General features: G+C 38.7%; 1 protein-coding gene across 2 annotated transcripts in view; it reads right to left on the reverse strand.

Annotated features, from left to right (window-relative positions):
* Positions 1 to 23539, reverse strand: part of LOC133350657 (netrin receptor UNC5C-like) — a 145363-nt gene that overhangs the window by 8738 nt on the left and 113086 nt on the right. For both annotated transcript variants that reach the window (XM_061565257.1, XM_061565258.1), the window contains exon 15: positions 18011 to 18189. In XM_061565257.1, the coding sequence (XP_061421241.1) occupies positions 18011 to 18189 (179 nt within the window). The remainder of the gene's footprint in view (positions 1 to 18010; positions 18190 to 23539) is intronic.

The following is a 23539-nucleotide window of genomic DNA, read 5'->3' on the forward strand; positions in this document are numbered from 1 at the left end:
CAATGGGCAGCAGGATGTCCCTCAAAGTCCATATTCTTGATGCTCATCTTGATAAATTTAAGGAGAACATGGGAGCATACTTGGAGGAGCAAGGCGAGCGCTTCCACCAGGATATACTGGACTTTGAACGCCGCTACCAAGGACAATATGACAAGAACATGATGGGATACTACATTTGGGGGCTGATTCATGAAAGTGATTTACAGTATAATCGTAAATCTCGAAAAATTACTCACTTCTCTATCTTTTGTAGTAATTGTTGTATTACTTTAGTATAAATACTTCTTTACAGTTTTTATATTGATGACTTTATGTGAACGAAAATACACAAATTCGCCCGTTTTCTCATTGAAAAGAGTTTAATTTTTCATTATTGAATTGTTTGTGCGAGGTCACACAATATTGTTATTTAAAATGCGTATGTTTGTACTTGATAGCAGAGTGTAAACAAAGCAACTCTAAACAGGGAAGGGAAGAGTCAGACCTGAGATCGAAAAAGGGGAAAAGGTAAACGGATAAGACAATGGTCCAGCTCTTCTTAAAAGTGAAGTGGCCATAGCAATCAAAAGGTATGAAGACCAGGAACGGAGAAGAAATTAATGGAATGGCTTCAGAATTTATAAAAGTCTTAGGTGAAAAAGGGATACGTGATTTGACTACACTTTGCAAATCGATGTGTGGTAGAGGAGAATTACCGACAGAGTTTCTGAACTGAAAAGTTATACCAATGTCAACGAAACCAAACACAACTGACTTTTCACACTTCACAGCAATTAGTTTGTTGCCATGCATGGTGAAAGTTATGCAATAAATAATCCGATCCGGGATGAAAAGCAAAGCAGATGCCTACATTGCAAAGGACAAATTTGGGTTTTGGGAAAAGATGTAAAACAACATTTTTAATTCAAATAAATAATAAAAAGACCAAAGAAATAAGTATATCAAAAAAGGAGGAAGATGAATGCATATTACGTCTGTAAGCAGCAAGCTAGAAGATGTAAAAGAGTATCACTACTTGGGTAGCCTTATCATATCGAGTTCGAGATCAATCAGAACCAGGAGGCCTTCAGAGAGAAGAAGCTTCTAAACAAAACATGCTGATGGTAAATTGAAAATAATTATACAGAGCTACGTCTGGAGTGTGGCAAGATGTGTGCCATGCAAAGGAAGACATTAAAAATCTAGATTTGGAAATAATTATGAAAATAAGCTCTCTCTCAAATTTCACACTTAACTTCTAATTTAGCAATCTTTGGAAGAACGTAATCAACCAAGATATGCGTTAATTGTGTGTTGACCGACTCTCTGTGTTGCATTGCATTAAATTTCCAAATGTTACTAAGTTTGTTTAATTAAGCTGATTTTCTCTCTCTCTGTGTGTCTCTGTGTTGTCTCTCTAGTAATTCCGACAGTCGCGAAAGCTCCAAATCTCTCATTGACATGCTAATTTATCTACCCCCCCCCCCTCTCTCTCTGCCCCCCTCTCTTTCTAGTTAAGGCCTCGACACAGAGGCGTTGTTTCTCTGTGTGCCTATGTGTGTCTCTCTCTCTGTGTGTCTTTGTGTTGTATCTCTCTGCTTATGTGTCTGTCTATGTGTCTCCGTGTCTGTGTTTTGTCTCTCTCTCAAATTTAGCACTTTTTGGAAGAACGTAATCAACCAGGTAGGGTGTTGACTGTCCTGTTAGCCAACTCTCTGTGTTATATTGCATTATATTTCTAAGTTTACTAGGTTTGTTTTCTCATTCATTCATACCTGATGATGATTGCTTGTGTTGCAATCGAAACGTCGTATTCTATTATTTAACTTATTTCTTTCTACCTGACTTTCCCGAAAGAACCAAGAAGTAAGATGTTATAAAGTTACTCTTAGTCTGTTGGGATTATTTTAAGGACAGCACTGTATAATTATGCATTGCTGCATTTTCACAATTGCGAACAGTTATGTTTCGGCACGAGCGATATGGTATAGACGTGTTTTCCACAATGCTAGGTGCAATAGTCATACTGGGATGAAAAATGGATCAGGACCACTGTCCAACCAAGATCTATAATCTGGGATTGAAGTGGCAATATGGTTGTGGGGTGCACACAAATGCCTTGGGCTATTCCAGTATTGACACCCGGATTAAGCAGTGGTATATGTAGGTAGTATGTGCATGGGGGGGGGGGGAGTTCGAGAATATGTAGCACGTTGGTCTTAACTTTTCAGTGTATAAATCGGCTACTTGCCAGCGAGGGCTACAGAAAGGAATTTTGACTGGGTAGTATTCCGATGTAGCAAATCTGGTTTAACGGTTAAGATTGGTGTGAAAGCCAGAATATAAAAGGTCACGCTACACTTTGCTCTTTTTATATTCTTTGGGTCTTTCTGTAAAGTCACGTAGATCGGTTCAAAGAAAAGTAACAAAAAACTGCGGCGTTTCGATCGCAACACAAGCGGTCGTCTTTAGGAAAAGGAGACGACCGCTTGTGTTGCGATCGAAACGTCGTAGTTTTTGTTATTTTTCTTTGAACCTATCTACGTGACTTTACCGAAAAACCCAAAGAATATGAATTCCTGCAGTCACGAAAGCTTTGTCACTATGCTCTTTGGCAATGGTTCGAGGGCTTTAGCCTATTGTGCAATTTATTTGTTTATTTTGAAATCTGTTGGTAGCTTTGCTTACCCTATTTCTCTGCTTGTTATAGTTTTGACTCTCAAGGGAGTAAGGGCAATTGTAGGAATATGAAATACTTGAGAGGGCACAGGAAATATCAGATAGGTTATGGGAATGCACACCTCTGTGGGCCATCCACTTCTAAAACAACACAATTTAATGATATAATTTGACATTTTAAGGAGTTATTGTATGCAATCCATACTGACTTCTGTTTCTGAAGCACAGTCAAATACAGATGCATTCATTGTTCAAGAAGTTTACCTAAGCCACACTAAAGACACGACTTAGCTAGTCTCCAATCAGAATAAACAACACAGTATAGGGGGCTTAGTTCACTGCTCGTTAAAGGTTGCTGGATTGAAAATGTGTGTTAAAAATATCAATTGCACCTTTTCAATCACATGGAAATATATTTCCTGAAACATATACTCTACGTAACATTATAATAATTTTGTTACATTTGGTACCCGAGGCATTCTTATAGCACGAGGCTATCATGAACGTGTTGTGTTTCACAGACACGGTTTGTGGCAGCTTCACAGTAGGGGGCAATGTTACTGTATTTAATCCCAATTGAGTGAATTTGTGGGTAACTTTTAGAATTTGGAAAATGTGAACCATGACGCTAGCACACAACGGCCCTACTTATTTAAAATTATGTTACAAGATCGGTAATGTGCACTGTGAAGCAGATGGTGCGTGTTTCATGATGAATACACCCACTGAGTCATAACCAGGATGGCCTTCTGGATTCAAAGCACGAACCTCTGCAACAAGCGAAGAAATGGGCTACTGCTGGGCTATGTCACCGCAAAATGTTGTCATTGATACCATTCCACTTTCCCAACACGATCATTTTTATTTATAATATTAGAGCCAACCCTGCCTAGGCTGAAAAATACATATTTTATTTTTGGAGCAGACTAGAATATAGTGCTATCACTAGATATTTAGAGTATATAGCGTCCACTACAGCACAGCTCTCCTAGAGCTTCTCATATGGTTGGTTGAGATAGCCTTCTATGATTTTGTATTCTAATACAAAAAAATACATTGTGCCTACATGAATATGTGTGTGTTTAAGCACATCAAACCAGTCGTGCATATATCATGTACTACTGCAGTGAATTCATAAATTCAAATTACCCTTGTAAACATCAAATGAATAACTTGACATTCTGCAACAATGTTAAAAGTATAAATACAAATAAAATACAAAAGCTGAGAACCTTATTAGCATAGTTTTTGATCATCATCTACCTCCATGATTGCCATATCATTTCATACTCAATATAATGCAAATGATTATCATTATCTATGGCAATTCCACTTGCATAGATACATCCCAGGCTTCCAAAATTCTATCTCTAGGCCACAGTTTGAATTCTGCATTGCACACATGCATAGCATCATTCTTCACCACCGTTATGTCCCTCTGATGTCACAGAACAAACATCAGCGCCATAGGGAATTCTCAGGAATAGCGAAGAAACCATAGCAATCTGGTTCACATAAATGAAATTACTTCTAATTTTCCAGACAGCATGGTTTCCCTTTGGGAATATTTCCTCTGTCAGGAACATGAATCCAGCACGATTGCCAAACACCTCGACATAACCAGACTCCATGAGTCCACATACAATTGTATTCTCTGGCACATTTTTTGTTTGGAAAAAAACATTTTTTTGGAAAAAATGTTAATGGAATCAACAACAGTGGCTATCTGAAACGAGTTTCAAAGTTTTAATGTGTACACTAACAAACCAAAAGAGTACTTTCAATGACTCACCTGTTTAACTTGCAGCCCTATCAACATATTCAATTATATTCAAATGTCCTATATTTAATCAAGTGATAGCTTCATAGTTTGCAATGCAGGTGGCCTTGAACAAAGCAATGTACTTGAAAGTTAAATTGGCTTACATATTGGTGAATATTATTCATTTGATGAAATTCAGTTATAGATCATTTCCTTATTTATAATTTAGGCAGTAACACTGTTATGATACAAATAAAAGATCCTGAATTTGTGAATTATGCCCCAAGGTCTTTAGCATGTTCTTTACCGGTTTACGCACACTGGTAATTTCCTGAAGATATTACTAAGTGGCTGCTAGAACCAGACTGCCTCAGTAGTGAGTGTGCTAGGCACTAAGCTGTCCAGCCACTTAATCTTAATTGCTATTGGGTCATTAGTACAAGTATGGAAAATTGCCTCTGGTGTATTTTTCCACTACTTAACTTTTGAGAGCATTTACCACGTTCAATCAATATTGATCCGCATTGAAATGCATTAGAAAAATAATAAAACAAGTAATGAAATGTCACTAAACCTCACCTTAGAATATACAAATGTGTTTGAATCAAATAAAAAATGCATTAAAGGCCAACGTGGAAACGCTTGGCCATTCTCTTGTAATATAATTGGTTGTGTACTAAATCAAGCCCGCATTTAGTGGTGTTACAGTTTGCGCACTTCACTTCAAGCTCAGTGACCTGAATTTGATTTACTGACTTAAAGGCTAACATCAGTGATAAGTGGTATCAGAATCCGTCCTGGGCCTCCCCTAGATTGCCTCAGTGCAGTGTGTACACAGCAGTGGGAGACAATAGGACCTGGGCATAGTGGTAGCTATACCAGTACCTCTTAAAAGGCGCTCACTAACAGCACTTGCGTCAATAATCTGCATTTTAAATGGTGAATATTTGTTTTAGTATGGGTAGTTGTGCGTATGCATTTCCGTGTGTATGAAAATAATGCTACTTAGAACCTGTCTTGGACAAACAATAAATTCAATGCTAAATTGGTGAGCCATTACCTGCAGCAACTAAAATGGGCTGACTGTTGAAGAACAATTACATTTTCATGATCAATTTTGAATTATGCGTGTTGGAATAGCTGACAGAACCCTTACTAAACCACTGCATACAGCTTGAAAGGCAATCAAAGCCAAACAACTCAACTGACAAAACAGAATGCAGCACTTCGCCATAACCTCCTGGAAGCGGATCTGCGATAAGATACACTGCATTTTCCAGTTCCCTCCATTGTCCTTGCGTTTGTGAAGACGAAGTAGTTCTGTGATGTTCCCAATTGACTGGGAGAACCAGAGCAGGCCATTACATTTTTGGACCCAAAGCAAAAACACGTGGGGGCTGGGGAGCCGGCAAATGGAGTTTCCCCCCCCCCTTCCCCGAGTCTACTAACACCCACCGCTTTCTTCCCCATCAGCAGAGGAAGCAGCCACCACTCATTACCCGAGCCACCTGCACACCTGCCAGCGTGGTACAATACGGCGGTGATAAAACAGATAATCGTGGGAAGTCGAACTCAGCGGTAAGCGGTACAAAGGGCTATCAGCAGGACACGTTTTTACCTCTTTTGTGCGCACGTCCGACAACAAGCGGTGTTTTAGACGGACGTGGCCTCCGCCTGGGCACTTTACCGACCTATTTTCACATTGCGCTGCAGCAGCAGCAGCTGCAACATGAAACAACAAAGAAAATGACAGCAGAGACCTGTACATTATTGTTTGCCGTGTATGTGGCTTTGCTCCTTGGTGGAAGAGATCTATTGAAGAATTACTTCAAACGATTAGCCAAATACAGTAATTGAAACAAATGTCTACACACCCTGGGGCTTTTCCTGCCAAGTAAAAGGAGGGGAATATGAAAACACCTTTTGTTGGCTTCTTCATAGCCTTGCGCAAAAAAACGTGAAGTTTAGATTGATTGTGCAAGAATGTATTATTCTGCAATGTTAAAGAAACTACAAAGTAACATTCCAGAAAAGTATCTTCACGTTTCACATTTTAACACCCATTGCTCTGTCAAGGAATGCACAAATACAAACATGCTCTTTTCCAGACAGTTTCACTATAGCATCGGCACAACAGTCTATTTAGCTCTTCCCAAAGCCAACGTCCCACAGAGACGCTTTCCGTTCTAATCCTAAAGAAACACCATTACCAGAGCTTAAGGTCCATTTATTGCAAATACACAGGCTTGCATTCTGTGTATCTCACACGTACATTGGTTGTATAGAATCCAAAGTTCATTCTGTTTTGGTAGCTATTGATGGATTTGAAAAAAAAATATCCTTAAAATGATATTTGTTTGGTGCGTTAATGTAAACGGGTTTCTAATTATTTATTGATGCAACTGTATCCCTCGTACACTGGACCCAGTTTTTTTTTTGTTATAACGTAGACAGCTGCTAGCAATTAATAACAGTCACTGATAGTGTTGCAGCAACATGGCTGTCCGTAGCATGTTCCCCGTACTTTGAAGTGCAATCCATGTCGGTATGAACATGGGGACTGCTGCTACCGTGACATGTTTTAACAACAGACAACGGTGTAGCAACATTGCGTTGTACAAAAGCCTTCAGCTTCATTTCACACCACTGGCTCCAAAGAACTGCACGTGTGGCCATTTTGCAGTTTGGGGCCACCAAAAAAAAACAACTGAGAACATTTGGGCCAACATTATCAATGTGGCAAATATTGATGACTGATAGATACTCTGCTCGTGAGTCCGAATAAGTCCGAAACTAGTCTACATCCGTTGTGTTTGTGTGTCACTGCGATGGCCACATTTTCTAGAGTTTGTTTAGTTTGTTTGGTCGAAAGCGACAAAATTGCCACACGTGCAGTAAGGCTGTGAGCTTCTATGAGTGCAATGCACATCTTAGTGTCTCGTTAAATCTTTTTGTTTTCCAGCCTGCATTAATTTTTTTCTGTTGCGATGAGTTTTCTCGTCATTTATTGACTGAATTTGTGGTTTAATGCCGAAACCATTAGCAAGTTTACCCAGATGTATAAAATGGGTATACCACAGTTAGTCGATCCTCCAATTTGCACGGTTGGCTATGTACGATACGAAAGAAGTTAAACATACACATGTACAAGACATCTGGCCAGCTCCCTCGAGTCGTGGCTCTCCCACAAGCAATTGGTTTGTACCTTCAGCTTTCAGTTTTTACTGTATAATCAACCCCCGCGTAGTAAGGCCACCCATTCATCATGTAACGCCAGTAAAGTATACCTTGGTGTGGTAATTATTCCCTAATCTCCAAATTGCTATGGAATACAATGTTGCTATTCGGATTCCTTAATTAAACACAGCCAGAGGAGCGACCGACTCCAGTGAATTCACAATTACCTGCCTATTCCTCAACTAAATAGACTGGTCACACGGCCTTGAGATTCCACTCACCCCTCTGATGTAATTTCCACTTTTAATGTGTTCACTCATGATGTCTTAATCCTCCAATCTCAATCTACAATCATTGTCTTCTAAATTGGAGGTCGCTGCTTCTCCAGTGCTGCTTCTGGCATGCATTTTTTCCACACACCCACCTCTGTATCTTTTGTTCTTCATACTTGGTTTGTCGAGTTTCAAATGTATCGCTCGCCAAGTGTGCATATGCCCAATTTTGGTCGATGTCTGTGTATATCTTAAAATGTCTTTCCTCGTCTCCCTCAAATATTTCCCTGTTATGAATGTGCAATATCCAGATTCCAGAACCATCATGCCAACTAGATGCTAGTTTGTCCGAGTGCAAATCGTGGGTAACAATTTTATGGAAATAAAGAAAGAACTAGACAAATTCCCTATTTCTACATTTTGACACACTATACAATTTAATTGTGATGTATTGTTAAGGAATGCTCTATGTGTATACATTTCCAGCCTAAAGTCATGCCAACCATCTGGTCTTCTACGACAGTATCTTATATGAAAATTATGTAACTTATTTGCTACTATGGTACAGAAATGTATCTGCCAACTCGACTGGTTCCCAGTCAATTTGTTACCAAATACACGAGTATACAGGAAAAAAAACACTTTGGCGGTTGTGTATGGACAGTGTAGATAAGCACTATATTTGCAAATGCATAAAATATATAGTAATTGGCTAAACCGTATGTTGGACTAGAAAATGTGTGTTTGCAGAGTGCATGACTCCGTATGGTTAACTATGTTCTCACTGTAGCTGCTGTGACATAATCAATAGGTATAATGAAATATGAAGACAACGCCACTCCATGTTTAGCTAATATTGTGCAAAAGGGCACGCTATTTAAAAAAGCCCAGCTACACGACTTGCACATGTTTCAAAAGCGTATCCCGCTACGACATGTGATGTGTCATGGCCATATTAGCTACCTGCAGTCAGATAAATTATCCCAATTACTGGAGAGAGGTGAACTTCAAACCAGTTTAATATTCCATTCCCGAGAATTCCAGTCTTTCCGTGAACAAAGCTGACAAATAAAATGGTTTAATTTAGAAGCGCTGCAACGATGTCTCCAGAGGATACCCGGATGCTGTGATGAAATAAAATTATTGCGAGTGTCCACTTGATTTTCCTGACAGCACCATGTTATACTGTACATGTACTGCCGAAAGGTAAGAAATGTATACTGTTAAAGGGGTGACTTTATGAAGGGTGACTTTATGAAGGAAGACTGTGTTCATGATGTCTCCCTGCTTAAATCGGCACGACAGCATTCATTCAATTGAAAGCCTTCATCCGTGATTACAAAATTGCCAAAATAATATTTGAAATTGTAACACACACAGTATTCATTAATTCTGGAAGAGATGAGACTCAGATACGCAGAAAGGCACCAACAATTCCCCAATATCTCTGTCCATTATATATTCAGGTGTTAAAATAAAAGACAAAAGAGCAAGGGGGAAGCACTCTATCCCATGCAGATGGAACAGGTGGAGTCCACATATTTGCTGCACTGCCTTCTCCTGGCGAGCCAGAGTAAAGCACCTCGATGCACATGGGAAGGGAGTTACACAACCTTTTACAATCCACCAACCCTCGCCTCCTTAGAGCCGGATTGCTGGTGCACGCCACCCGGCTAAAAAGTGTTCGTTGCCTTCAAAATATCTGTTCAAATGCTAAACTAAAACAAATAGAAACTGTTGCAGTAACAAGAATATAGATGCTAGGAAAATTATTACCGATGAGTATAGAACATGGATGAAAATGTCATGTCTCTTAGGTAAAGTTAAATTTTTAAATAAATTATGAAGTCCTCCAGTGCTTCTATCGTTGTTGTCTTCTATAATTTACAGATTATCTTTTCACACAAGATTGTGTTGATTAACTTTGCGCACTATGTATTTATCTCAAATCCACCCACTGAATTCAATTATATGTCTCCAGTTAAAGTAAGAATAAAAACAGCACAAACATGTTCCTTAACACCAAAATAACAATAAAAATCGTAACGCACATCATTGCGATGTTGTTGATTTTATTAAATGTGTAGTGGGTTCAACTGAGTCGCAGACGTAGACTTTGGAGGCAGCGCATTTATTTAGTTCCAACACACGGGGTAACTTCCCCTTAACAGAATAACAACCTCGGGTGGTGACGACCCGGCTAACTACACTAGTTACTACACTAGTTACCACGTAACTGTTACTACGGACCCGGGACCAACAGCATCTGCCCGGATCCACGTGCTGGAAGACTTGTAGAACGAAGATCGTAGACGAAGGGTTCTATTCCCAGGATGAACAACCCCGGTCCCTTCTTCTTGGTTCTTTCGGTAAAGTCACGTAGAAGGGAAATAATAAAATAATAAAAATAAAACATAATAAAATAATTCTCACGACGTTTCGGAGGCAACACAAGCTTCCGTCTTGATACAGCTATCGTGCTGTGACGGTTCCACCTGAAGACGGAAGCTTGTGTTGCCTCCGAAACGTCGTGATAATTATTTTATTATGTTTTATTTTTATTATTTTATTATTTCCCTTCTACGTGACTTTACCGAAAGAACCAAGAAGATGAATCCCTGCAGTCACGAAAGCTTTAATCGAAATTTAACCCCGGTCCCTCTTGGGACTCGGCTTCTATTCTCTGCGGCGTGGCTGGCTCCGCCCTTGGCCACGTCCACCTTCCAGAACCATCGGGAAGGACCTCGGTCCCTATCATGTGACCCCCCCCAGCCCTAGCCCCCTCTTGGGGCCCCCTCTGTCATCTTAGCCAGTCATGGCCTCACACGACCTTCCCCTTTGGTCGGCACCCACACACTGTGTCCTGGAGGGCCGACACTGCACTTACAGCATGGTGCCATCCAGCGATGTCACTACAAATGCGTACATCTGGTTAAAATATTACATTACTTTCGTACAAGATGTTCTGATTTGAAGTTACACTGAGTAGCATGTATGCTAATTTCAAACTTAACAATGCAATTCAAACTCATCTTCTGAATTCACCAAAATATGTAATTATATTTGAAGTCACCATGCAATGATATATTCTTACAAGAACGATTTTGAGGAAAAGACTCGTGGGATAAATGTTACTGTGCATTTTCTCCCAATTTATTTGTGCCCATTGTCATTGTTGTCCTGTTCTTTGTGTTTTGACTTGACTTCTCAACTTGCTTGTGCATAATTGTATTTACCACTGAGATGTTTTGCTTGGAGTACTTTTCTCCGATCGAAATGTTGCAGTATTTTTTATTTTGAAGTAATTTGTTTGTGGCTTGATGCCTCGGTCTTCATGGTGCGTAGTGGTTTGCGGTGTTGTTTGCATGAATAATGCTATATCAGAGTATACCATTATTATAGCTCATTTAGTAGCTCTATTATATTCCTGTATTGATTTGTTTGACTATTTTTAGTATTGCAGCTTCTGATGTGTTCATGTATAATGCATTTTCTCTTTACTCACATCATTGGATAAAAGTGCCAGCATCTACAAATGCAGTTTTTGAATTTGTATACTGAATCCATTTTCAGACTTTTGCATTGTACAAAAACAAGATTATGATGGTGATGCTATTTGTAGAACAATGTTGTGATGGACATTCTGCCATGAAAATGAAAGCGAAAAGGCAACATTGATGAAGCTAATGTTAAGGTCCAATCTATCTACATGTGATTAGAGCAATTTGAATTGAGATGGCTCTGAAGTTAAATGATGGTTGTGGTCAATACAATGCAGAATTCCCATTACTTGTCAAGGGTACACTTGTTTGAGCAGGGAAATAGATGGACTTTAATCTATGCATATTATTAACATGCATACTTTTAGGATGTATTTTATCAAACGAATATTTTGAAGTGCAAAATTATAACTTTGGTTTGCAATCAGAATATTGCTCCAATCACACAAACAAGAGGGGTGGAGTGGTGGCCCAGTGGTTATCGCATTGTGCTATGAACCATTCAGCCTGAATTTGATTCTGGGCTAGAGGTATTCGTGGCAATTGATAGCTGAACAACACGTGGTCCCCCAAATTCACCCACCTGTAGTGAACAAACAACCCCCATGGACAGGATTTAATTCCTTGCCATGCCATCAGTTGCATTGACACATGTCGGATTATTACGAAATAGAATTAAAAGGAATTATGTTTTCTAAATAAACTATATTGCAAAGGTTTGTTTCATACCTGCAAACTGTATTTTTGTGAAAAAGCTGGGTAATGTAATGCAATGCAAATGAGTCATTAACTGATGTGACTTAATAAAGGTAATGCGGTCTGGGATACAAATAATTCTGAATATTCTAATGAAAAATAAAATCATAACTTCGGCAACCAATATTTATAGTGCCCTGTGGAATCAAAAGACACACAAAAAGCAAATATGATGATTGGGTACCTTTTCAGAACTTCTAAGTACACGTACCCCCACTGTCTAACCCCAAATAAAGCACTTACAGAGTTTTGGGCAACTCTTTAATCAATAAGGAAGATTTTCAATAGGGTAATTCCATAAGAGTAACGCAATTTTAACTACAGTTACATTTATATTAAATCATCTTTACGAGAGTTATCATGAACCTGCGTCACAGACAGACAGCACTAAAACATGGACGCTTTTAACTTTAGTTGGAAAGCCTAACAAATATATGAATCCATGCTTTTCAAAATGTAATTTTAAAACAAAGTATTGTACGTGAAATAAAATGTTCTTAAACACACGAACACACGCAGTGAATAATTGATCACCCATAGTTAATTCGACAAAATCTGGCTGGAGCACACTGGCACGAGCATGACAGTGCGGACTATGTTCTGAACAGGTAATGGGCGCTAGCTGTGACCTCGCATTCTGCATGGGTAAACAACATAATGATAGGCCACCGCACAGGCTCCCCGTGCCAAGGGGAAAATCTGCTTTATTTTGCCGCTAATGGTCTGGAAAGTACAAGCAGAGAGGGACGGTGTTCTTTTCTAGCACAGTTGGAGACAAAGCAAGGTTGGTTAGAACATGGAAGTGGTTTTTCGATAAGATAATTGTTCCCATCACAACCATCTGCTTTCTGGAATCTAGAGTTATTTACAACTGCCCTGGAATTATTTCAGGAAAACACAATTACTCTACTGGGAAAGTAAACAAGCCAGTAGGGTCCCACTGATAAACAGACGTCTAACCAAGGCTCCCAATTATGTTTGAGTGGCTCACACACTAATATCGTATTCAATTTGTTTTCATAAATTGCTTGCCTAAACGTAGAATTACGTCTCGACACATATATATACTTTATTGTCATTTGACTTGCATAGACACATATGGATACATAGTGTTGCCTGAGGCATAAATTGCATTTTCTTTCAATGTATATATGCACACCTTTGTGTAAATTTACTGCATAACCTCGTCACATTTATCTTAGAATGAGGTTTTAAAAGGTTTCTTGGTTTAAATCCCCAACCTGCTCAGTAAATATTGAGGATGCTCAGCGAGCATGCTATCAGTTCTAAAGTAGGAGGTAAAGAATCATTGAAATTATGCAACATTATTGCTACTATCGTGACCCAAAGTATTGAGCTATCTGCAACTGAAGATTACGAATATTGGGTCAGCACTCATCTCCATTAGCAGTCCTGAACAATCCACATTTGCATAGTGGGTACCAGTCTCTCTCTAGCATGACTATTGTTGACTTTTCACAAAGTGGTACGAGTTGTATCCACCCCAGAGGAAATGTTAGGCTAACCATAACACAGTAATGGATTGTTTTGTTTATTTATAACTAACGCTTGTGTATGTTCTGCATCATGAATGTATGCCTCCCCACACCTTTTGAATTAATGCCTCCCCACACCTTTTGGACACTGGGATTGTTTGACCATAATTCACAGTGCTGGTTCTTCAGAATACATTTAGCAAAATTAACACACCTGGCACAGTATTAACAACACCACCGTCGTCGAAAGTTTATAGGTATATATCCAAAAATAAATGTATGCATCCTACGCTGATCACAAGATCATCACTTGTGTATACATTTTCCACAAATTATACATACATAGAATAAACAATAAGATACAAAGAAATTGCATAATGGTTGGATAAAAGTGTGATGCTAATGCAATTACTATATGCGATGGCAAAAATACATTGTAAATCTTCAAGCGTGCCTTAAATTTGACATGCTACTTGTGGAACTCATTTTTCATGACAATACGTCAAGTATCATTCTCAAACACCGGATATTAAAGTATCCTATGCAAGGGCATTGCATGAAGAAACGCCCAAAGTTATGCAATAAGGAGAGAAGGTGAACTATGATCAGTTAATGTCCTATGTGTGGTGTGATATTGATTGCTGGAGTAAAAGTATCAATATTTATTAGATACCACACCCCTTTATGGAAATGCTTGCAATTCTCAGTATCTCGATATCAAGGGAATCCGACATGTTTTATCCAGATATTGTCTCATATTCTGACTCCACCCCACTGTTCACACATTGGCTGGATGTTGTGGCACATTAACATATTTTAATTATCACAAGGGCTGTTATGGTTAAACTTAATTGTTTGAATCTCATAAGTACCTCCTATTAGCACAGTTGGCTACGTACGGTGCGAACGAAGTTCAACATACATACAAGTCGGCGTGCATGTTTTGGTATTATGAATTGCCCGGGCTACAGATGTATGCTTGAAATTCAACAGCAGCCTTGTTATTATAGAAAGGGTAGAGAATACAGGTCACCTTTTGATTCCTGGTGAAAAGCATTACATCTGCATAATTATATCAACGACAGACTAACACCAATACATGGGGATAAGCATTATGATGTTATTGATGGGGTTAATTGCGAAATGATAAAAAAAAATCCCAGAACAGTCCATTTTGATGTGTAAATACTCAGTGGATAAATAATATTTATGAATAATGTTATATTGAAAACATCCATTCTCACTAAATAAGTCACTAATGATCAGTTAGATATATTTAATTGGAGCAATTCACAACGACATGAAAGATTAAAATGAAAGCCAATATTAATCCCCTCGTGTGTAGACTTTCAGGAAGATTAGATCTGTTAAAAATAAAACAAATTCGTTCCTTATTTTCAAACATAACACTGTTTACATTCAACATCCATTCTATAGGGGCCTTTCTACCCAAGGGTCACCCCATTGCAAACATCCGTAAGCTGCTACTATCACGTGATTATCATGGTTGCATAGTATAATGCTCATCTCTCACCAATGCACACAGAGCAATTCTATATTTTCCCGATAATTTCTGCAGGGAATTGTCAAAGTAAACAACCTGCTGCGTGGTATACATTCAGGCCCCTGACCGTTATGCACAAGAGGCTAATGTGTACCACTGCCAAATTATAAATACCAGATCTTAAAATGAACCATAAACAGACCATAACACTGTCAACAAATGTCCCCATATAATCAGTGCCCCTCGTTGCTCTTAAAAGTTAGATGGTTATTCTGCAAGGGCTCCTGCCTGATTAAATAAAGGACTTTGAATGGATGTTATCATAGTCTAAATATATTCATAAATATATCAGAAAGCACAGTATATTGTATGGGTATAGGCAATGCAGAGATTTGTTTTACACTGGACGTTGATCATAAACATCCTATATATTGAGGTTAAGTGGTAAACACGCTTTCACTATTTCACAAAAGAAACCATTGACAGTCGTACTGTTCATATATTACCCTTAACGTACCTTGTACATTCAAATATATATTGAACCTGCTCACACTGCACCCTCAGGAGCTCGTGCAAACGCTAGGCATTTCACATGAAAAACAGACTTCTTAGAATATTCCATTTTCCCTGGTGACCCATAGCCTGAAAATGTGCTGCGTGCGTAGAGTGAAGCTATGACATGTGCAAATATATCTGCCGGCACTGTGCATGTGTTGATAGAGCATCTCGGATGTTTTCTTTAAAGGGTGCTTTGAGTGCACCGACAATCCTTCATTCGCCAAACAATTGCACCGGGAGCTTTGTGCATGCAGGTGGTTGTCAGGCGTTCAAAAAAGCACGCACTTTGTCAACATGTGGACACCTACACATGCTGAGCTTACCAGCTCTGCTTCGTCAATGTGTAAAGCACGTTTGTAGCAAGTGGCTACGCACGTGTGTATGTTGAACTTCTTTCGCGCCGTGCATAGCCGACCGTGCTAAGTGGAGGTGTAGTAGGAAGTGGCAATCTTTTCAATAGTACTGGATATGTTTGACTGTTTCACCACGGGCACTCACTGTAAGCTCTCTTGTCATATATGCCTGCCAACAACGTGCCAGTGTGTGTATGTGGGTTAGATCCCCATAGTAATTGGTATTGGGGAGGCTTTAATAAGTGAAAATAAACACCTATCAGCACTGCACAACCACCCAAAATATGTACGTACGACTATTTATGAGAGAAAAAAAAATCACAACGTGTTAATTTGGCTGCGTACATTCCCAAAGATGATTAATTCAATGGGGATTTGCAACTGATTATTCATAAATCGTACAAAGTGCATCTACAGATTAAAAAAAAATTACAATGTAAGACTTGAAACTACAGTGGTACGATGGGGCAGACATGGTAATTTATGGGCTAAGCCAGCACCATTGAAATCCCAGGTTCAGATCCCAACCAGGTAGAAGAGATAAAGAGATAAAAACACGTTTTCAAGTGCAGCGAGTTGATGATTATGACGTAAACTTTGATTTTTTTCTATTACATTGCCTAGGTTACTTTACTTCGTTAATATTCTAAATTAAATGTCTTGAATTTTACATATTCCTAAGTGTTGGGACTTCATATACATTTATTTTAAATTCACTGAGCAGAGCCACAACATTTAACATTGTAACATTGTAAATGTTGTGGCTTAGCTCAGTGCATTTTAAATAAAATGTGTATGAATGCCCAACACTTTTAACATTGTAAATGTTGTGGCTTTGGTCTAACACACCAGTGTGCTGTACTAGTAACGAATTGCCATATTCTGCTTACGTGACAAACCAGTACTAAATTGGCTGTGTCGAGTGGTGGCAGGGTTTAACAACGCATTTTTATATTTACGCGATCTAACCCCTAAAAATCTGTATTATGGATGATATTGGTCGCGAAAGCCTACGTATTAAACTGTATAAATACAGGTTAATCAATTCATTGATATTCACAGCCCTTTGACCACTGCTTACACAATCATAATTTAAACATTCTTGTCAAGTCTGCGTCTTAGATTTGCATCGAATGGTTTTGACACCAAAACCCACTTACATAGAAGAGAAACTGCGACATTGAGATTGCATGCAGAGAACAGTAAACCACAAATGAAAAAGGAGTCAGGCAAGGAAATTAACTTGCTCACCAAAGGTAATATACAATGATGTTATGAGATAGTCGACAAATTAGATTGGAGAAATAAAATGTTTAAACATAAAGGGACAAATCTTGATTTGAAGTTTTCGTGACTGCAGGAAAAGTCACGTAAGTAGAAAAAGAAATAATAAATCACGACGTTTCGATCGCAACACAAGCGAGCGTCATCAGGTATAAAGATACAGCAGTAGAAATGCTGAACAATGAAGGGCTGTATCTTTCTACCTGACGACGATTGCTTGTGTTGCGATCGAAACGTCGTGATTTATTATTTATTTTTCTACCTACGTGACTTTACCGAAAAAAAACAAAGAGTATAAAGGGACAAAGTTTTCGCCATCTCAGATTTGCCGACGAGAAAGTGTATTTCACAAGCAAAGAAAATGTATTACAACAAACGGTTGAAGAAGTTCGCAAATAAGGCTGCAAAGTTGAACTCGCAATAAATATGAGCAAAACTAATGTAATGTTCAACATGTTTCCTAAACACCATATTAACAAGCAACAGTTAAAGGGACATAACTCATGAGCACAAAAGGGATGCAAGCATTAAAAAAACTATCTCCTGTCATGCCAGTTGTCAGGATGAAAGACAAACAACTGATATCATTATCTAAACCTTCGGCAGACATCTGAGCCTGTTAAATCTTGCTATGACTGCAAGTCACCTTGGAAACTATCTGAGATTAGCAGTGGTGGGGGGGGCACTGACCTCTGGACCCCCAGCCTGTGCGCCAGGAGCCTCCAGTCGTTGCCACGGGGGTTGGGGGAGTCCAGGCTGCTGCACAGCTTCTGGCGGATGGAGTAGGGCAGCTTGAAAGCCTGGGGACCCACGAGGGCCGAGCCGGCAGAGATGATCTCGGGAGATGATCGGTCTCCATCTAAGGGTTCCTGTAAGTAGAAATGTTTATCAATTGGTTTACATTCATAATAGTATAACAATTTGTTTTTTGGTATAATGCCCTTTAAGCCTGGGTATTTCAGGGCACTTTATACGTGATAACATTTACATTTAAGTAAAATAAAGCAACAAATAAAATACAGTATGACACCATTTGTTTAATTCGACATGATTAAAAAAAAAAGCATTTTAACTTTTATAATAAAATGGTGAATTATTTGATGGACAGAATGTAAAAGTCTAGTGTCTTTTAAACTCCCCCTCATGGTCTTTTCTCAATGGAATATCTTCAATTGCACCTTTCTACACCATCTTCTAACCTGCAGACTTCAACGGCTCAAACTCCAAAACCCATTAAACATATTTTTCACTGCTGGTTTCCTTGATGCACTCAGCCCCTCTGTTTTACACATAGCATTGAGATGAAGTCGTATTTAGACATTCTGTAAATTCAAACTGTAATTGCACTGCAGAAAGCTGAAGATGAGAAGGCTTGATATACGTGTCCGTTTTCCCACCTTGGTCCATTCCCTTGGAATTTTAAGAATAATAATTTTTTAACAATTCTAAGAAATTTGAGCAATTTTCAGTCCGATACTTGATATATATACAATGTAATTAAAAAACAATGCAATTAGCATTAATCTTTGTCTGGACGTGTTTTCCATTTGAAAGCCACTCGTCATTTTCGCACCTCTCTGATGAAAACTATTTTTTGCTACAGGCTATCTTCCAATTTCCCCAGATTTATTTAGTCACTATCACCTATTACATGATCTCACATTTACATGTCTATCAAGACCAATTACCATACAAATGCCAAAACAGCAAACAAATACATTTGAGCATGCACGTTTAAGTAACAAAAATACAACGTAAGGCAATCCCCAAAGCCCAAAACAAATTAGTCATGTAACTACTGTATACAATAATGCATGGTGCCAAAAACCTTCAAAACAACAATTTTAATTTATAAAGTGCATAACTGCAATTTCACATCAAGAGGCTTTACATATTTTTAAACAATTTTGGTTACAACAATACGCCTATTAAGTGCTGTGTCCATAACCTGTGATTGCACTCCCCACAATGCTGATTTTTTTAGGCAGCCATCAGCATTTTCCATAACATAAGGAAGGTGATTCCATGATCAGTCGCACAAGAAGTCCTCTTTACAATATAACATCCTACCCTGTGGGCATAAACACCGGGCACCACTACTGATTCCCTGTGCCCATTGCAGATGCAAACATGGACTCAATGAGGTGACCAGATCACTCGAAGTAAGCGGATCCTCGAGACTAAAAGCCACCAAATATCAGTGAAAGAAAATCTCACAATACTGAAAGAGGGGATGAACTACATGGAGATGCATTGTCTTGAGCGGTAAATGATTACGCAATTGACAAAACCCATGACTTTAAATGCCATGGAACTCACAGATTTCGCAGGGCATCTACCTCAACAAGAGGGTGATCTTGATAAAACCAGGACAACGTCAGAATTTCACCTGGGCTGATCGGATGAGCTGAGTGTACTGCAGGGGGCATCATGGCCCAGTGGGGCACGAAGGCAGTTCTGATTGCTCACACTCTCATGCCTCCTCTAAGTAGACCATCAGTGAGATATACACCTCGTGAAGATGGTCACCACTGTGCCGCTGGCACAAATAATAAAAAAAACTTTCAATAGATATCCATAGAAGACCTTCAGTGTGGAGTCTGTGATTAATCTGATATGCTAGGCCCCAGCTGTGAAAGCACTCGGGGCATCTGGTGTGGAACGTCACGTGAGCTTTAATCTGGTATGCGAGAAGTGGTACGTGTCTATGTACCCAGGGCAAATGGGTTGTTAAAATAGCACTTGAGGTATGGCTGGGCACAGTGTCACGTTCATGACATGATGGAACATGCCAATGGCTGTCGATAATAAATGCACAGTCACAAAATATATTGTCAGCTTAAAAATGTAAACGATCAAATATAGAGTACACTGCATGAGACATTTAAAAAAATGGATATCAAGGTCAAAGCCAAGACACCACCTTGGCCAATAATAATGATGCCACCATAATTAGGCTACTATTTGTATGCAAATGTAGAGTGCTGTATATTGTATACTGCATTTGGATGTCAATTAAAAGTGAAAATTAACATGCTCATTTATCCGTGAGATGTTTTGTTGAGAAATGGTGACCTTGCCTTAAAAATATGAAATCACACACGCAAATCTTAACAGAGCTTTACTGTGCTCTGTGATAAATGCCAGTTGTTAATTTTGCATGGAAGTCTATGTATGTATGTATGTTAAACTTATTTCGCACCGTACACAGCCAACCATGCTAATCGGAGGTGCGGGGGAATGGCAACAAACTAAACACAAAAAAACATGGAAATCCATGCAAAATGAAACTGATATTACTATGACTTACATTTCTGATATCAAGACATCAACAGCTTTGGCAACATGAAAATAGCACAAGAGTGGATTAATTGCACAAGAGGCTTGTATTACACAGACAATTAACAAATATATATATACACAGGATAAAAAAGGAATTAAACATTTAACATTAATTAGTTAATAAAGCTAATCACATCAATTGTAAATGTCATTACAGAAAGTAAAATCCGTAGCTTTCTCCCTGTGAGTATTGTTTGTAAACAAAGAAAGGTAAACACTTGAAGACTGATTCTAAAGTGACTGAAAGAACAACAGCTGTTCTTTGTATGGCATAAGCCAAGGTAAACCTCATGACCTACGTGCCAACAGCAGCCAATCGATATTGCAAAACCTTTCAAGCACTCAAGTGTCACAAGCTGCCCAGCCTGAACACCGCCACTTGCAATTACTAGCCACAAGGCTCAAAAGTAAGTTCGGTTAACTCCACACTTTTTAGAATGCCCAAAAAAGCTGCTTTTCAGTGAGACTTGGAAGATAATAAAGTTGATAAAGGAGCAAAGCTAACTGACCAGGCTGCCTTAAACTGCAATTTTATTCACCAAGTGTCATGCCTTTTGACTAAGGCTTGGAGAGGGCAGCACATGTATGCCCCACATCTGCTCCTAAAGAAAAAGTACATTCTACAAACCTGAGCAGCATTGTTCCATTCCCTGTAACGCTGGAAGCCTTTGTGGTTATATAGATTGAGGTAGATATTAAACACCAAAGTGAACTATCTCAAGTAAGAAAACATAAAGGACCTTGACAGTCAATTTCCTTTGCATCGTGCTGGAAAAGGTCCTAAAGGAATTTGAAACTCAAGGCCACTGTGTCCCCTTTAACCATTGATTTATCCAAATCTTTTGACCACATCGACCATTTCCTTTCTACAAAACAAAATCCCACAAGAGCGTACAATATTAAGGTCCTTGATAGCACAAGTGAATAGCTTCCTTCTAGAATAAAGGAACATATCAACACCATGCCCAAGCGTAGCATTGACACGAACTCACTCACACAAGCACACAGAAACCCAAACTATTGTTATGTTCTGAATATGAAACATGAGGCTTTGGAATAATGATCATTGTGACGAAAAGTTCAGTTGATGCATTATTTGCTATCAATCAATACTGTAAATTATAATATAAGGCTGCTAAAGAAAGAATGCATGACAGCAAATGTTAAAGCTTGTGAACCACATAGTGCCATTTTAACGACAGTCAATTGTTTAAGTTGGTCTAAGACGACAACACTTGATTGGTCCTATAGATATTTATGGGCTGTCACGGAGTTTATAGACGAATTCATGTGAATATCTAAGCCCATATCTGAAGTAATCTAGACAATACATGCCCAGTGCCATATTTCACAATATTAGACCATTGTATTGCTGTGGAATAATCCAAATGATATGTTTGAAAAAAATAACAATACTTGTCAATATAGAATGTTATTATGATTCATTATTGATATATCTCGATAACAATTACTGCTTCCCATAAAAAAAACTGTGTACATATACATTTACTCATGCATTTAAACAAAGAACATGCATTCATATGAGAATATAAGGCTGCGCTGAAAACAAATGGTCAAAACTATTGTAGTAAATATAATGAAGTTCTTCTATGCTGGGTAAATTCCCTTAGGCCACAATCCAGTTTGTATTACTGCCTCAGGTAACTGTAATGGTGATGTCTATTAAAAATGTATGTCCCACACATGTATATATCAGTATTTCATGAGTGATAAATATTTTTACAAAAATCAATTAAAGTGAAAATGAACCGTATAGAGTTGCCAGTCTAAATTGAAATAATTACTCCTGTTTGAACTACTGCCTATTCTGGTGAAATACCTAGGGCATTGGCTATAGTAACGATATAATAGTGCTTAATTTTCTGATATTTGGTATATACTGCATGTACATATATTCTCATATGGGATGGAAAGGAATTGATTATCCAATCAAAGACACATTTTCATGTGGCAATCATCCAGTGTCTTTCTGCCACTATCAATCATCAGCTCATCTGCACATTATTGTGACTTGTTTTCTTCAATTACTTGTAGATATCAATAACCAATAATACAACAAAATACATATGTAATTTATATTATATAGTACCTCCGATTAGTGCAGTTGGCTAACGTACGGTGTGAAAGAAGTTGAACATATCTGTATGTAAAATTTGTGAATATGTGTCTGTTCGAAATGTTGAGCATACTTCCCGACATGTAACAAACTTGAAATTTGACATGTGGGTAGCTTCCAGACTGTACACAATGCAAAACGTATAAAAATATACTTTTGTATTTTTTTTTGGGGGGGGGGGGCGCAATGGATATATTTTGCACGGTAAGTGAGCGGTGACGTCGCATCTGTGATTGTCACCCGCATGCGGCAGCGTTACGCAGTGTGCCTGCTGACGTCCCCCCCCACCCTCTGTGTAGACCGTGTCTCCCGCACAAATGCGCGGCGTGGCTGTTTGGATTTTCTAAGTCAACGCGACTATGTTAAGCTCGCTCTTAAATATAACGCAGAAAATACATCTGTTTGTGTAAAGCAGCAAAAACTCTCGAACGCTGAGCTCTGACGTCATGCAATTTGCACAGCTGATGTCTGGCATTTCTAAAGGAACGCGACTATTTTCAGCTCGCCACGTTATTCCCTTCCCAAGTTGCCTGCGTAAGGTTAAATTTCCTTGAGTGAAAAACATCCGATTTAGTTAAATGTATTTGTTTCGGTTTTTTTCTTTCTTGCAAGCATCAATTTTTTTCAGGGTTTTCCACTCAAATATAAGGGAATATGAAATTAATCCAAGGCAAGAATCCAAGTCCCGGGCGAAGCCCGGTAGTAAAGCTAGTACATTATAATTGGGTATTGGCCTGTGT

Source organism: Lethenteron reissneri, chromosome 34, assembly GCF_015708825.2.
Source record: "Lethenteron reissneri isolate LAM-NWPU_2019-01 chromosome 34, ASM1570882v1, whole genome shotgun sequence".
NCBI classification, from domain to species: Eukaryota; Metazoa; Chordata; class Hyperoartia; order Petromyzontiformes; family Petromyzontidae; genus Lethenteron; species Lethenteron reissneri.